At 37.4% G+C, this 17007-nt stretch overlaps 1 protein-coding gene across 1 annotated transcript in view; it reads left to right on the forward strand.

Moving 5' to 3' along the window:
- Positions 1–4691, forward strand: part of ABCC1 (ATP binding cassette subfamily C member 1 (ABCC1 blood group)) — a 145275-nt gene extending 140584 nt beyond the window's left edge. The window contains exons 30-31 of the mRNA XM_074280626.1: positions 2024–2218; positions 2889–4691. Coding sequence (XP_074136727.1) covers positions 2024–2218; positions 2889–2997 — 304 coding nt within the window. The 3' untranslated portion in view covers positions 2998–4691. The remainder of the gene's footprint in view (positions 1–2023; positions 2219–2888) is intronic.
- The last annotated feature ends 12316 nt before the right edge of the window (positions 4692–17007 follow it).

Raw genomic sequence — 17007 nt, forward strand, 5'->3', positions numbered from 1 at the left:
GGAATCAGGAAGACTTATCTTTCTGAATTCAAATATGATCTGAGTTCATATCTGACCTCAGATTCTTTTTTTTTTTTTTTTTGAATTGTTAATGGAGATTTATTTATTTTTTTAAATTAATTTTATAATTATACATTTTTTGACAGTATATATGCATGAATAATTTTTTATAACATCCCTTGTATTCATTTTTCCAGATTTTCCCCTCCCTCCTTCTACTCCCTCCCCTAGATGACAGGCAATCCCATACATTTTACATGTGTTACAGTATAACCTAGATATAATATATGTGTGTAAATCCAATTTTCTTGTTGCACGTTAAGTATTGGATTCTGAAGGTATAAGTAACCTGGGTAGATAGACAGTAGTGCTAATATTTTACATTCACTTCCCAGTGTTCCTTCTCTGGGTGTAGTTGTTTCTGTCCATCATTGATCAGCTGGAAGTGAGTTGGATCTTCTTTATGTTAAAGATTTCCACTTCCACCAGAATACATCTTCATACATTATTGTTGTTGAAGTGTATAGTGATCTTCTGGTTCTGCTCATTTCACTCAGCATCAGTTCATGCAAGTCTCTCCAAGCCTTTCTGAATTCATCCTGCTGGTCATTTCTTACAGAGCAGTAATATTCCATAGCCTTCATATACCATAATTTACCCAAACATTCTCCAATTGATGGACATCCATTCATCTTCCAGTTTCTAGCCACTATGAAAAGAGCTGCTACAAACATTTTGGCACACACATGACCTCAGATTCTTAATAGCTGTGTGACTTTAGGCAAGTCTCTTAACTCTGTTTGCCTCAGTTTTCTCATCTGTAAAATGAGCTGGAAAAAGAATTGGTAAACCACTCTAGCCAAGAGAACTCCAAATGGGATCATAAAGAATTGGACATGACTGAAAAACGACTGAGCAACAACATTGGCTATACTATTTATTTTATTAATTGTGTAGTGAACAAAAAGTTGCCTTTAATCATCTTTACAATTGCTGACTTTTCATCAGTTCTAGAAATAGTCCCACAGTTCAGCTCTTTTAAGGAAATAGCTTTTCCCAAATTTTTCTTTTTAAGATAGAAGGTAAGATAAGAAGGAAGTTCTTTTCATTCTCCTTCTCTCAGTCTCTCTCCATTCAAGATGGGTCACTTCGAGAATTTCAGTTGAATTGTCAGTCTCTTGAATATTTTTATTTCCTCTTAGAAATATAGCATAATATCCAGAACGGATTAGTTAAGGCTGTTCCCTCCCATTTGAGATTGGAGTGAAACAAGACACTCAATAATATATCTCACCATTTAGCAAAAGGAGGGAAAGGCCCTTCAAAGGAAGTAAAAGATTTTCATTGAGGAGATGATAAATTCAACAAGTTTTCCTGGTATAGTTGTCTGGTGTTGGCTGTCCTACAGATATGATGGTGCAAAGTCTCAAAATCTGGCTAAATTAGCTCCTCCTGACTTTTTGTAGTTTTCTTTTTTTAAAGGTTTTTTAATGGTCTGAGCTTGAGTCCCCTGAGCTGATTAAACCTTGAGGATTCAGTGTCTTTTAAGGAACAGCACTAGGAAGGCCATCCTACATGTTTAGGGAGTCTGGTAGATGCTCCTACCACCATACATTCAGATATTATATCATTAATTTAAAATAAAAGTGTTTGTATTCTCTGTAGGAAAGGTTATTGAAGCTGATATTACATTAAAATGTGTGTGGCACATAATAGATATTTTTATTTATTTGTTTATAAACATTTATGTTTATTGATTGAATAATTAAAAAGGAAACTTTAAAATCTCATTAAAAGTGAGCCAAGCAAAAGAAAATAGCATGAGTTCATTCACTGAGAAAGTTCTCTTTGTTTAGAATAAATGAGAAAGGATGTCTTTTTTTTCCTCTCTGTGTATTAAGCTCTGTCTTAGCTAGTATTTGTGTTGGGATATTGTTTTCTAATGATATTTCTCTCTTCTTCCCCCACTCCACTTTCCTTTCTTCTCTTTCCTCTTTTCTTTCTCCTTTCTTATGGAATATAGCGTTGGGCAGCGCCAGCTTGTGTGCTTGGCACGAGCTTTGCTGAGGAAAACCAAGATCTTGGTACTGGATGAAGCTACTGCTGCAGTAGACCTGGAAACAGATGACCTCATTCAGTCTACAATTCGAACACAGTTTGATAACTGTACTGTCCTCACCATAGCTCACCGGCTCAACACGATCCTGGATTACACAAGGTAAAGCCACGTTTTTCTTTGAGCATCTGCTTTGTTGTGGGGTTGGTTTTCCCTTTGGGCTAGTATTAAATGGCCAGCAGGAGCTAAAGACTTCTTTTGAAAGTTGATATTCAGGAGCTAGTGACTATATCTGATAGACTGCCTCAGATCTTACCAAAATCCTAAAACCTGAAACCTAAAGTTTATGATTCTTCTGGGAAGTTTCTTTGCTTTTATATCCACATCTTTGCTTTTGATATAATTTCCTCCTTAAAATCTTTCCCCTTAGTTTACCTGTCATCGGGGGGAGGAAGTAGAGGGAGGGGGGGATAATTTGGAAAAATGAATACAAGGGATAATATTATTAAAAAAAAAAAGAAAGAAAGAAAGACACATGTTCCATTTTCATTTAAAAAAAAAAATCTTTCCCCTTAGCAAGTTCATTTTTTTATTTGAAGTATCTAGTGGCTCTGTGACTAGAGATCTGGGCCCTTAGAATCAGGAAGATCTTACTGATATTGTAAGATGATATTTGTAAAGGAGTTTACCTTATACATAGTAGTGCTTCATAAAATGTTTATTCCTTTCTTTCTTCCCTTTATTTTCAGATGACAGCATCATGAGGTAAATGTCCTAATATTGCACAGCTCTGATTGCTTTTTACTTTTATGGTTTTTTTCTCCCACCCCAGGGTGATTGTCTTGGATAAAGGAGAAATCGTGGAATGTGGTTCACCTTCTGTCCTCCTGCAGAAGAAGGGAATCTTCTACAGCATGGCGAAAGATGCAGGCTTGGTGTGAGGGCTGAGATTTTCTCTTCTAGGCATTTCCAAACTAAGCTGATGTGCATTGGACACAGAAGATCCAGTGAGCCTACGTAATTCCTTCTCTTCTGCTCCTCAAACCAAAAACAACCAAAAACAGCAGTGGCCTCCTCAGTCTGTGTCTACCAGTGACCTGCTCGGATTCTGTGGTGAAAGAGGGAAAGATACTAAATCTACCTTCTTGCTCCCTTCCTTCCAGACTCACACATTCTCACATCACAAATGCTTTACCTGTGGTCCCCAACCTTCAATGTTCCCTGAACATCCCTATGCATACATATGTCCCGTGAAGTGCAGCTCTCCCACATTTTTGCCACTTTTTTCAGAGGATTTCTTCTGAATCTTGGTCTTCAGGAGAAGCTGATTGCACATAGTTAGCTAGCTAGTGACCAAATCCAATAGACTGCCTCAGATATTTTCAAGATCAGAAGTCCTAAATTTATGACTTTACTAAAGAAGCTTCCTTGCTTCCATATCCTCACCTAAATTATTGATTTAATTTCCCCTTTGATACATCTTCACCATGCTAGATTTTTCTAGTTTGCAGGTTTTTTTTTTTTTTTTGGTGAGGATTTAATTACTGTCCTTGATTATACTGTAATTACCATGTTGCAGTGTCCTACAGAATGACTGACAGTTTCCAGAGAAGTGAGAGGGCTTTTTTCTTACCCTTCCCTGTCCCTAGAACTCACTTCACTGTCCATCCTGTTATGCATTTATCCTTTAGAACTGCACTCATGGGCCATCTTCTGAAGTGCACTGGCATTGGGAGGACTTCCTCCAGAAGCTAGAGGCAGCCAAATTGACCCTGTCACCTCACTGTACATTCAAGAAACTTGGCAGAAGTTGTTGATTTTTCAGAGCTATTAGGGGAAAGGTGCAAAGTTGTCTAGAGCTCTGAAGTTTTTATTGTTGACTTTTCTGCCTTGGGGAACACATTGATTCCTCATCCTTTTTCCTTTCCCTACCTCCTTTCTTCAGTATCCAAAATGGTTGTAATACTCTAGGTATCTCCATCACTGAAATGTGCAAGGACAAGTTTATGGTTATAAAGTGCTCAGAGAGAAGAAGGACTATGGATGTCCCAAATATTCTTAGTTCTTAAGAATAAGAACCAGTTGATTCTTATAAGCATTATTTTAAATTCTGGATTCTTGACCCCAGAAACCTAGAATCCTGTTGATGAAAGTGGGAGTGGAAATCCTGACTCTCAGTCTCAGATTCTTAGCAAGAGTCACCCACAATTTCTTCAGGGAGAATACCACCTCAGACTTGTATCCTCTTGCTAAGAAATATTTGACAATGCTTAACTCCTAGCAGGTGGCTGAGCTGATTGGGCATTTGGTCGTCCTGTATTCCCAGGAAGAATTGGATAAAACATGGTTCCTCAGTGTATATATTGTCTCAGAAGAAGATTACAATGATATCCAAAAAGCAAAGAGAGCTTCCTTCCACTTACTCAGAGATGCAGACTTTGAATTATGTTGCTGACCCCTTAACCAGAGAAATGTTCTTGTCTGAAATGGGGAAAAATATTTATTTTTTGTAAGTTATATAATTCTTAAAGTTGGATAAACCAAGTTTTTCTTGGGTATCTTTTTGTAATGAATACACTGGAAACGTGAACATTTGCAAATAATTTGCAGTAAAAAAATTTTTTTTTGTTTTGAATTGGTTTGTTCCCATTGCTTAAAACTTCAAGCAGTAATCTCATACACCTCCTTGTGTTAAAACTTTGTAATGGTTCACCTGAGCAGGAACTGTCAAAAGTAGCATCCTGGGAGGAAGTAGGGATGGGCAAAGTAATTGAGGATGAGGAGAAGACAAAAGATGAATGGGTAGGAAAGACACAAAATGATTGGTTCATTTTAGTAAGCTTGTATAATTGTACCCAGGCTTTTGGGTTGTGAAGCTTTGATTTGAAAATACCAAATTTGGAATTCCTGATTTGAGGCATTTTAAATACCACAGCATGGCCATAGATAACCTAAACTTGGATTGAAATGTTGAACAGTCTTTGTGTACTCTTCCTGACATTGAGTCAGGAAAAATCTCAGGATCTGGGTGAAAGATGAATCAACATCATGAGGATGAAACAGAATGTAGCATTAATTTCTGGTTCCCAGTGTTTTACAACCATGGAAATTAAAGCCTATGATGACAGAAGAACAACTGCAGATATCCACTTTACTAAATTAGTGCTTGAATTTCTTGCATAAGTGCTTAGCACAAAGCTTAATATGTAGCAGGTAGTTAACAAATGTTTATTGACTATAAGAGCTTCTGAGTGCTGCAGCAGCTAGATGGCAAGTATCTAGATAAAATGTTGGACCTGGAATCAGGAAAGCCTGAATTCAAATCCTGTTGGAAGACTGGAGCATATTGTTTAATTTCTGTTTGCCTCAGTTTTCTATAAAATCATAGTAATGATAGCATTCACCTCCCAGGGTTGTTGTGAAGGTGAAATGAGATATTTTTAAGAATTTCATTAACCTTAAAACACTATAAAAATGCTAGCTGTTATCCTCCTCCTCATTGTTGTTGTTCATGAAAGGAGGACATAAAAGCCCATTATTAGCCAAACTACAACTTCTTTCAGGGAAAATCCAGACTTGTACTCTGTTGCTAAAAAATGTTTGATGGTCTTTAACTCTCATCACGTGGCTAAGCTGATTGTACATTTGATAATCGTGCACATTTCTGGATAGAAATGGAGAAAACATGGTTACTCAGAATATGTTGCCTCAGATTACACTGATATCTAAGAACAAAGAGAGCTTCCTTCCATTTACTTAGAGATGCAAACTTTGAATTATGTTGCTGACCTCTAACTTTGAATTATGTTGCTGACTTTAAAACCAAAGAAGTGTCTTCTCTAAGATGGGAAAAGTATTTGAGTTTGGATAAAGAATGCCCAAGGTATGCAAAAGACCCGGAGCCAAGCTTACATTTTGAGCTTTCTGGGTTGTACATGTTCATTCTTTCAGTAAATAAGTTTTCTTTCAATGAACACATGCTATGTATCTAATCCTATACTGAACACTGGGGATAAAATACAGAGAGACATCACACTCCTGTTATCAGACAATTTACAATCTAGCTGTGGGAACAAGCTCTATATTTATGAAGAGTAAAATGATGCACTTCAACAGTACAGAAGAGATATTTCAGCATATGATTAAGTGCCATAAAAAAGAGACAAATGATTTTCCTCAATGTTAACTTAGGTTTTCTTTATATTGACAGATGAAAAAAAGCTTATTCTAGAGGGAAACTCTATTCTAGATATGGAGTTCCATTGGCTTCTTTCCCGCTAGGGCAACAGTTTGAGTCTATTAGCACAGCTGTGAACAGGGTTGCCCAGCTCTGGAATCTGGCCCTACACACGTCTGGCCTGACGCTGCTAGTTAGCTGCTTCAGTCAAAAGCTTTGTTTGAGAAAGACTCTTGTATCTTTTAAATACCCTCTGAGAAGTTTGCCCCAAATACAGTTAACTGCTTTCTTTTCCTCCCAACTCTTAGCAATTTAGATGTATCTCAAAGGAAAGATAAGGGAATATTGCTGAGTCAGTTGCCTGTTTTCCAAAATGACAGTGGTCTTGAATGGTTAGGAATGAGAAGAATCAGATATTGTCTCTCTCATAATATAGACTTATATAGACTAAGGAAGCAAAATGGCCTGAAAGGCCTAGAAGACAGATCCTTTCCCTCCCTCCATTGTACCCCAAGGAGAACCATTTCTTAAGGCAAAGTGTCCTAACACTTGTGTTATCATGGTAAATTCAGTTATGAATACTAGTATGTCAGAAACAAGGCCTGAGAAATATTGAATGGCAGCCAATCCCCATGTTAGTTTAGTGAAATGAGATGGTAAGTATTAAATAAATTATAATTCATATGGGTAGTACTTTGGTAGATAGTGCTTTTTTTTTTCCCTTCATGGGCTGATTTGATCCTCTTAATGAAGTACCTAGAGAAATTGTTATCCCTATCTTACAACTGAATTTCAGAGACATAACTTAAGTAGACCAGCTAGAAGATGGTTAAGCTGGGGGTGAGGAAGGGAGCACATTTTAGGCTGAGGAAGAACCAAGCAAAGATAGAGAAGCTGGTGATGTAATACTGTTCTTGAGGAACAGAAATCAGGCCAGTTTTATTGACCATAGAATTCAGCAAAGGGGATAACATTTAGCAAGATTAGGAAGATATATGCTTAATGACAGTAATTTTGGCAGCTTAAATTGAATGGGTTAGAGAGAGACATGTTCTGAAAAATAATTAAAATTTTGACTTGCAATATTTTAGGCAAGATATGATAGGGCCTAAACAAAGGAGGTGGCTATATGAGTAGACTGACTCTCATATTAGGAACACTCTCCCTCCTTATGACTTCTCAGGGTCAGCCAGTGAAATGGCAGAATCTGAAGGATATTCTTATATTCGAAAACAGCAAGGAATTCAGTGTCATCATGGATTCTGTCGGGGGAAGTGTAAGAAGGCTGGAAAGATAGGAGGAGACCAAGTGATGAAGGTATTTTGAAAGTAATTTTTTTAAATGATTTTATATTTGATCCTGGAGATAACAGGAAGCCACTGCCATTGATTTAGTAGAAGAGATGACATAGCTATATCTGATTAAGAAGATTAATTTGAAAGCTGAATAGAATAGTGGGGAGAGACATGAGACAGGGAGACCACCTGGAAAGCTATTTTAATAGAGGTCAAGCATGAGGTGATGCGGGCTTGTGTCAGAAAAGGGGACATGGGTGAAGGATATTGCGAAAATAAAATTGCAAATGTGGAGTTGAGGATGAGACTTGACAATAAGCTTGGATGACTAGAAGATGACTGGAATTTTAGTGGAGAGCTAAAATGATGGTGATGGTAAAAGTTAATAACTTCAGTCTTGGATGTACTGAATTTCAGTTATTTCTAAGATATCCAATAGAAGGAGATTGAGACTGGAGGTCAGGAGAAAAGTGGGGGTTGGATTAAGTAGGTCTGAGAGCATAGAATTCTGGAAAGGGTATCCAGGGAGGCTGGGTCACTGGAAGGGAGCCAAATCTCAGATGAATATAAAAAGATGGAATGAGGGGGGAAAAAAAGGTGCTATCATTTTAACTTTATATAATAATTTTCTCCCCCCAATCATTGATCATCTCCTGCCAAGTCCCAAATATGTAGGCCTTTTAGAACCCCTTGAGTGAGAGGGATTTGAGGTGACTAAGATTCAAGTAAAAGAGTGGGCAGTGGGGGACAAGGACTGAGATATGTAAATGGCAATCAGGATTTTAGTATCATTAGAATGGAAAGGTAAGATGGTGAGGGAATACATTAAACTTTGAGGAGTGAGCCTAGGTAGATTATATTTTCACTGGGGGTTTGACAGTTGGTATGGAGTTGGAACAGGCTGAATAATATGCAAGGAAGCTGATAAAAGAGCAGATCTGGGCAAGGACCCTCTTTTCAAGGGCAAAGGAGATGTGTTCACCTTAACCAAAAGGCCATATCTTAAAGCACAGAAGCTGTAAGGAAACCATTTGTGGTTAGAGAGAAATACTTGAGGTTGAAGTTTCCACTTTGTGTGACTCAGGCCTTCTCCTGGGCATGGGGGGAACAATTACACTCCAAGTTCAATGTGATGAATTATAATGTAATTGTCCAATTAATGTTAGCTCATTTGGATCTTCTACTTACTGTGTCACATTGATCAAATCACAAGAATTCTCTGGGTCTTTGTAATAAAATAATAATAATAGCTAGCATTTCAGTAGATCAAGTGGCTTAGTGGATAGAATGCCAAAGTTGGAGTCAGGAAGATTCATCTTTCTGAATTCAAATATGGCCTCAGACCTAAGTTATGTGATCTTAGGTAAGTCCCTTAAGACTGTTTGCTTCACTTTCCTCATCTATAAAATAAGCTGGAGAACACAATGGCAAACTATAGTATGTCGGTCAAGAAAACTCCAAATGGGGTCTTGAAGATTTGGATACAATTGAACAATAAAATATTGATATGGTGCTAATTATGTGCCAGGCACTGTGTTAAGTGCTTTACAGTTATTATCTCATTTGGTCCTTACAACTCTGGAGGATGAGCAGATGCTATCATTTCCCTTTTATAGATGAGGTAACTGTGGCCAACTGCCCAGATTATGTGGCAAGTAAGAGTCTTGAGATCAGATTTGAACTAGGGTTTCCTAACTCTTGGCTCAGTACTCTATTCATTGTTCTACCTAGCTGCTCTGAAAGTATAGCATCAAATGATTGTTGGGCCCAGAAGATTCCTCTTCTTCAAAAGGAATTCTAGAAACTGGAGCATCCACTGGGGTCCTTCTGGGGGAACCTGAGTGTACCTGAAGAGAGAAAATCCTTTTCTTTGGCCCTTTATCCCCCACACTGGAACCCTGGGGAAAACTGAGACTAACTTTAGTCTCATGTCTAGGTTTTTTCCCCAAAAAAGGGATTGAAAGGTTCTTTATTATATATCATGTAGATAAGCTAATAATTTTCTCTGTAAAAGAAATGTTTTAAACACACACGCACACATATGCAGCATGAAACACTTTTTTTGGAGAGGAGGTAGAGCTGTTAGGGTTAAATAACTTGCCCAGGTTCACATAGCTAATAAGTGTCTGAAGCAGGTTTTGAATTCAAGTCCTTCTGATTGATTCCCAGGTGGGTGCGTCCACTGTGCCACATGGCTGCCCCATAGGTGGGAGTCTTAAATAGGCACTTCACCCTCTTGGTGTTGGTGGGTAATTCTCTCTTCTAATGTTTCCTAATAACCCAAATAAGTATTTATTTGATTATTTCTTCCAAGAAATTGTGTGGCAGCAATAGGGGGAGCTTCTCATAGTGTTACTGGCATTCACTGAAGGACTAGAAGCTTCCAACTTCAACATTTCAACATTTACTCCAGGATTTATACCTGTGCTTAGAACAAAGAATAGGAGTAGAAGAGGCAACCAGAGACCCAAGCGTCTGACTCGACTAAGTAGCACCCTTCCCTAATGCATCTTACAAAGTCCTCAAAAGAAAGGGAAGAGCACCAGAAGGAGAAGTCAGTACTGTTAAGTTCTTCTGAAAGGGTGGATTTTCCTGCCTCAATGGCCAATGCATGGATGCTGCTTCATCCCCCTAGTGTCCCAGAAAGTCTTCCTTTTGCTTATACTCATTACATATATAAAATTAGATTGGACTAAATCACCTCCATCCTAGTTTAAGTGGTCTTGTGATTTGGGTCACTACAGGTCGGATGCCTTAGAAACATGGCATGGATATACACCCAGGGATATTTAATCTCTGCTTTAATTTTAAAGGATTTCTAAAAACCAACATTGCTACTTGCTCCTAGAAAACTCGTGTAGCAGATTCAGTTACTCATAGATTGCGTCAATCCATCAGTCAACATTTATTAAACACCTATATTGTGCTAATTACTGTGCTAGGCTCATTTCAACTCCTTTCAACCCCACCACCATTCTTGAGTAAAACTTGCTAGGTAAACACTTCTGGTGATTATGTTTAATTTAATCTTTTTCAGCATATATTGCAAAGTCAAACACGATTATCTTTACTGTTTCTCCCTTTCCTTAGTACTGATTGAGAGTGTTGGCATATTTGTTATGGAAATAGGAAATCCCTTTTCTCCTCTGGTGTACACATGTATGCACAGAAAGACCAATTAATTCCTGAGCTGCTCTTATAGCTTATACTAGTTTGAGAACATGTTGGTGAATAAAGCAAACATTTTCATTTTCTGAGGTTGGTTAATCAGGACAGGAAACGATTTACTTAAACCTTTTGTGGTAGATGGAATTTGTGAATTTTCTAATTGGATAGTCAAAAGTCTACTATTAATAGCAAAGGAAGGAGCTTGGCCTTTAGTTACAAACTATAAATTCAAACAAGTTTTTGCAGAGAGGAATCTAAGGAAGGACCTGTACTTGCTTCTGATAGGCATTTGGAGAATATGGAAGGACCTAGTGTACTTGTTTATCCACTTGGGAGAATGACGCTTCTTTTGGGGAGGAATCACTAAAACACCCTTTTCTCTGTCTTCCACCTACCCAAAACACATTTACACTGTAATGCCAGAGAAACTGAGGCAGGATAGAGATTAGAGAGTTATTATTGGAGAGTTTAATTGGCTGCATCGGACTCTTGTCTCAAAGTATCCACTATGGAATGTGTGATGCCAGAGATTCTTTATATAGGGGTTAGTGGTTAAGAACAATAATGACAGGATGGGGGAGGGAGTGTGTGTACCAGACATTCTGATAAGTTGGTAAGGTCTGGGATCATGATGTCTAAGATATTTAAACATTTACATTTTATAATCTTAGGGTAGCTAGTCCTAAATTATATCAGTCTTAATGGTTAGGAGGGATGTTGAAACCAGGGAGAACAATTCAGGGAAATTGAGGTAGAATAATCAAAATAAATTGTAGCATAACTAACAATACATTTTTTATTTTCAGAAGAAATTCAGATTTGAAAATTGTTAAAGACTAAGAATGTGGCTAAATTATTTCTGTATTAACAATCTTTTCAATCACTCAACAGGCATTTATTGAAGACTTGCTGTGTGCTAGCCACTGTGAGAAGCAAAGATGAAAAATGAAACAGTCTAGCAGCTTTTATTCTCTTGGGAGAGAGAACATGTAAATATAGACATATGTAGATGAAAGATACAATATATATGATATGTATATCATATATATATAATAAATATGAAATATATATATATGAAAGATAAAAAAGTAGCTTGAGTAGGGAAGAGCACTAACTAGTAGCTGGAGGGGTTCAGGACACATTTCCTTTAGAAGGTGACAAGAAAATGAGGGGAATGTAAGAGGTGGAGGGGAGGAGTATAGGCAGGAGATGGGATGATGTGAGGGTCGGTTATCATTTATGGCAGAGTTAGAAGTAACTCTCCACTGGATGTCAGGAGACTGCGATTCTGGTTCTCCATTAATAGTAAACTCCTTGAGGACGGACTTTTTTAAACCTCTTTTTGGTATCCCCAGCACAGTGCCTGGCACATAATAGTTAACTTAGTGTTTATTTACTATTTCTGCCACTTACTCTTTGACCTGGAACCAAATCACTTGACCTTTCTAGGCTTCAGTTGTTTTATTTGTAAAATGGGGATGCATTCCATGCCAGTTTCAAAGCAGACCAGCCAGATGAACTTTTGAGATTCCTTCCAACTCTTTTGTGTCAATGATAAGACTCCCAGAATTATCTAGCTTGAGCCAAATTCACTTTTCATACCCAATGCACTACTCCCCCTAAAAAAAAGTTCAATGGTTTCTTCCCCTTTGTCTGCTCTGCACATTTTCTTTTTGGTTTGGGTACTGCTATTGAAGTGGCCAGACAGATCTGAGAGTCCTGAGTTGGACTTTCATTATCCAGGTTTCATTATTAAAGTGCTCATTGAAGACATTAATTTAATTCAACCAACATTAAGTACCAATTATGTATCAGGTCAAGGTTAATTCTCACAGGGAATCAAGAAATAAGATTAGGTTCTTGGGATAGAAATGGAAAAAAAAAAAAAAAGCAAATATACTCAATCCTAAAAAAGAAAATACAGACCTTTCTCTTTCCCTCTCCAACCACCTGTATAAAACCTGACTTGCTAAAAATGTCTATTGACATTGGATAGCTATGTAGTGTATGAACATCAAGTGTGGAGTCAGGAAGACTTGAATTTAAATCCTGCCTACTTAGGAACCAAAGGGTGACCCTGGACAAGTCACTTGGCCTTATCTTCCTTTTATGTAAAATGGGGATAATAGCAGCTCCTACCTCACAGGATTGTTGTGAGGACCAAATGAGATAATGTATACAAGGTGGTTTGCAAACCTTAAAAGGCTATATAAATTCTATTTTTGACATTAAGTACCCCCCCCCCCAACTAGCCTAGGAATGATATTTTGATCATTTTGCATTTAAATCCATACTTGGTAGATATTTGCATCTGTTGAACTAGACCTATCCTTTGTAGCTTTTGATAAGTAGTAAATCAGTGGTTAAAGAATGACTGCCCTGCCTCTGCCCTGCTAACAACTCCAATCTAGAGGAAAATATGGGAAGTTGGCAGCTTTTTTGCTATTAGGTCTAGTCTTCAAGAAAGACAAAAGATATGCAGGGATTGGAGTGCTAAATAAGATCTCTTTAGAAAAGAAATCACCTTAATTAGCAAATTGAGGCTGAAAATGAAAACCTACTGAAAGCCTGTCTTCTCTTGCTTAGTTGCTATGTTTTGTTGGCTTGTTGGATTTGATAGACTGAATATAAGCTTTAGCTGGTAGCACCGATATTTATTCTTTCCATGGAAAAGGGGCCAAGGATTGCTAATCCCACTTTTAGAAAAGAATCCAGAAGGTATTAAAAGAGGGGAAAATTCCATGGAACTTATACCTTGAGTTTGGACATGTCTACCAGTAGAGAAGAGAAAAGATACTTTTCTCTAAGGGCTCTCCAAAGACTGAAGATGTCTCACTAATGTTAGAGGTAAGAATAGGGACTATGGGACATATGTGTAGGTCTATATACAGAATTTCAGAGGGCAACATTATTTCACAATGCATAAGTGCCTCAGGGACCAATTAATCAAATCTATAAAACACAATAAAACTTTTAAAAAACATGTTTGTTCAACAGAGTTCTGACCTCTTCTTTAAAACCTCCAGTTTTAAAGTGTTCAAAATGTGTGAGGAATCCATCTTTATTGCGGTGGCTCATTCTACTTTTATTTTTTACTTCAGATTTTTATACTTTTCCAAGCAGTGATGGGATGATATATGTAAGTGGACTTTCCACAGTCCTACTTTTCAGAAGATAGCAACATTTCATGGGGTTCATCTTGGATAGCCATAAACTTTTTAATATCTGGATTAATCACCAGACTTGGGTGGGTTCTGAATTCTGTGCTTGTTTTCTAACCAGAGAAAGCATGGGTTAACTCGGGAGGTCCTACTATCTTATCTTGCCCAGACCTATTGAAGAACTTTGCCTGATGATTGCCTCCTGGCCCAAGAAAAGTGATTACCACAAGGACAGATTACGCCCCAATTTAGGCATCTGGGAGTTTCTAACTTGACTGAGCTCCTGATTCTCTGTATTTTCTCATCTTTCTAGCTCTACCTCAGCAAAATTCACCGAGTGATAGGAACTTTTTAGTCAAGGAAGTACCCACTTTAGCCATTCTCACTTCTAAACCAGCTCTTCTCTTGTTCACTATGGGACCATCTTCCTCTTTCTCCATTTCATTTCCCTTTTATTTTATTTTTTTTTTTATTAGAATTTAAACTTCTTAAGGATCCCTCCTTAAGGGCAGGGATCAGCTGCCTTTTTTAGTAGCAGATAACAGTCAAGAAGGCAGTTCAAATCCAGTCTCTGACACCTTTTGATTGTGTGATCCTGGGCAAATCAATCTCTGCCCCATTTTCCTCATTTATAAAATAGGATAATAGCACTTATCTCCTAAGGTTGTTGTGAGGATCAAATGAGATAATTTTAGGATGCCTTGCACTATGTCAGTGCTGGCTATTATTAAATAAAATAAGGTGTAAAATGTTAATATTAATGTATTACATTATATTTGTAAATCTCAAAATGCTATATATATATGTGTGTATATATATATGTATGTATTTTTGCTTTATTTGTATTCCCAAATCTTAATAAAGGCTTCATCTCCATTCATGTGGATTCCAGCCTTCCTGACTCTAGGAATGGCATTCTATTTATTACTCCACTTATTTATTTATTTTTTAAAGATAGGAATTCCTGAAAGGAAAACTTTAGAAAAGAAAGGCAGAAGAGGTCTGACAATGGATGATCTATCTAGTCAGTTCCTACAGTTAAATCTGTAGGAAACTTAACCTATCCTCAGTAAAGCAGGTGCAGTGACTTTGTGTTTCCAATAGTGTGAATGGTGCATACCGAACCATACATAAATACTTTTTCATCCCATCTCTGCTGTCTCAGGGATTTATAAAGACTGGCATAAAAGCCTGTGTGGTCTATGGTCATAGAACAGAATGAAGCCTTCCCCTCCACCCCCCACAGTGATGAGTCCCACAGCTACCTGATGATCTAAACTGACTTTAAAATTTTTTTTTGATAGTTTTTGTTTTTTACATTACTTTCATATTTGAAGATATTTTTTTCCTTTTCTTCATTGAACAAACTTTGTAAAAAATATTTTTGGTTGTTGTTTTTTATTCTTGAAGAAGACAAATAACTATGTTGGGATCAAGGTAAACTTTGTCTGATTGTGGCTAATCTGATCAATACAAGCATAAATTGTTCTACCATAAATCGGGCACATTTTTTTTTAAAGGTGGGGAAAAGCAGTTCAGCAAAACAAATCAAAGCATCAACATACAGTAAATTCATTATTAATAATAATAGCTAGCATTTATAGAATGCTTTAAGACTAGCATAGTGCTTTGTATATATTACCTCATTTGATCTTCATCACAACTCTGTGAGGTAGATACCATTCTTATGTTCATTTTATAAATTAATTGAAAAAGAGAAAATTTGAATGGCTCACCCAGAATTAAGTGGCTGAGATAGTATTCCAACTCAGGAACTTTGACTCCAAGGCCAGCCACTTGTGTTATCGTCTATAAGGTACCTACCTACCTTTATCTATCTGTCTGTCTGTCTATCTATCTATCTATCTATCTATCTATCTATCTATCTATCTATCTATCTAACTATCTACCTATCTTGTCTATCTACTTATCACTCTTTTTTTTGGTTTGTTTTTTAAAGCGACAACTGCCTTTTCTCCATTCTTTTAAGGACTTTTGAGGACCAAACTTGGATGTAAATGAGGCAGGTAAATGGAGTCTTATAAAATCTTCTCACTTGCTTTGTTGATGTTCAGGTTTTTGTTGATAGACAGATTTTCTTTTCCCTTAGGGGTAGGATGGTGAAGGAAGATGTTTTACCTGTTTTTCACTTTTGGTGTCCAATATTGGATTCCTTCCAAATCTAATCCATTTTTTGATGCCTGGGTGGAGGAAGCCACACATTGCTTCCCACCTCTCAGGAGTAGCTATAAGCACAGTCAAGTGTTTAGTTGACTAAAGGAGGAAACCTTATCTTGCCTAAGGCTAGGAATTCAGCCTTTGTTTTCTTGTACTTCTGGAAGGAACCTAGGAGAACTTGGCTACAAAGAAAATAATTACCATCTGCTTAAGATCAAAGGAAAATAGATAAGAACTAAAAAGTCCTGGAAGACTATGTAATAAGATTGTCTCTTTTTACCGTTAAGAAAATTGAGCCTCAAAGAGGTGAAAAGACTTTGGCTTAAATAGTAAGTGGAAGAGGAGAGATCTCAATGCTCCATTCAGTTTAGGATAAGATATGTTCCTGAGCTATTCCCCAGATTTTACTCCCCTTTTTCTCTACCATTACCTGTGAGGCTTAGAGCAATTCATTCCCTTTCTTGGATCTTGGTGTTCCCATTTGTAAAATGAGGGGATTGCAAAAACTGATCCAGCTCCAATGTTTTCTGAATCTCTTCTTGAGTAGAAGTCCTGGACATCTGATGTTCACATCTTTTACTGTGACATGTTTTGGTTGCCCTCACTTTTCTACCTGTCAGGTCTTCTGCATATCTGGTAGACTCATTGGGATGCACAATTTCTGGGGGGAGATGAGAATAACAAAGAACAACAAAAAATATCGCTGTGAAAGCTACACTCTTCCTAGACCTTCCAAAATGGTCTCCAGTCACTTATGTGATCCAACAGAGGGAAGTTTTTGAATACTGCGAGGGTGATTAGTCCCTTCTCTCCCATATAATCTACACTCTGTCTTCACACATATGTCCATTTTCAGTAGCTAGTCCTAAGTGGAGGTTAATGGTAATAATTAGGTTGAATGTGGTCAGTGTATTTGCAGTGGGATCAGCAAATTTAAGGGACTGAAGAACCCCAGTGTTTTCTATATTTAAG

Source organism: Sminthopsis crassicaudata, chromosome 1 (genome assembly GCF_048593235.1).
Source record: "Sminthopsis crassicaudata isolate SCR6 chromosome 1, ASM4859323v1, whole genome shotgun sequence".
Classification (NCBI taxonomy): Eukaryota; Metazoa; Chordata; class Mammalia; order Dasyuromorphia; family Dasyuridae; genus Sminthopsis; species Sminthopsis crassicaudata.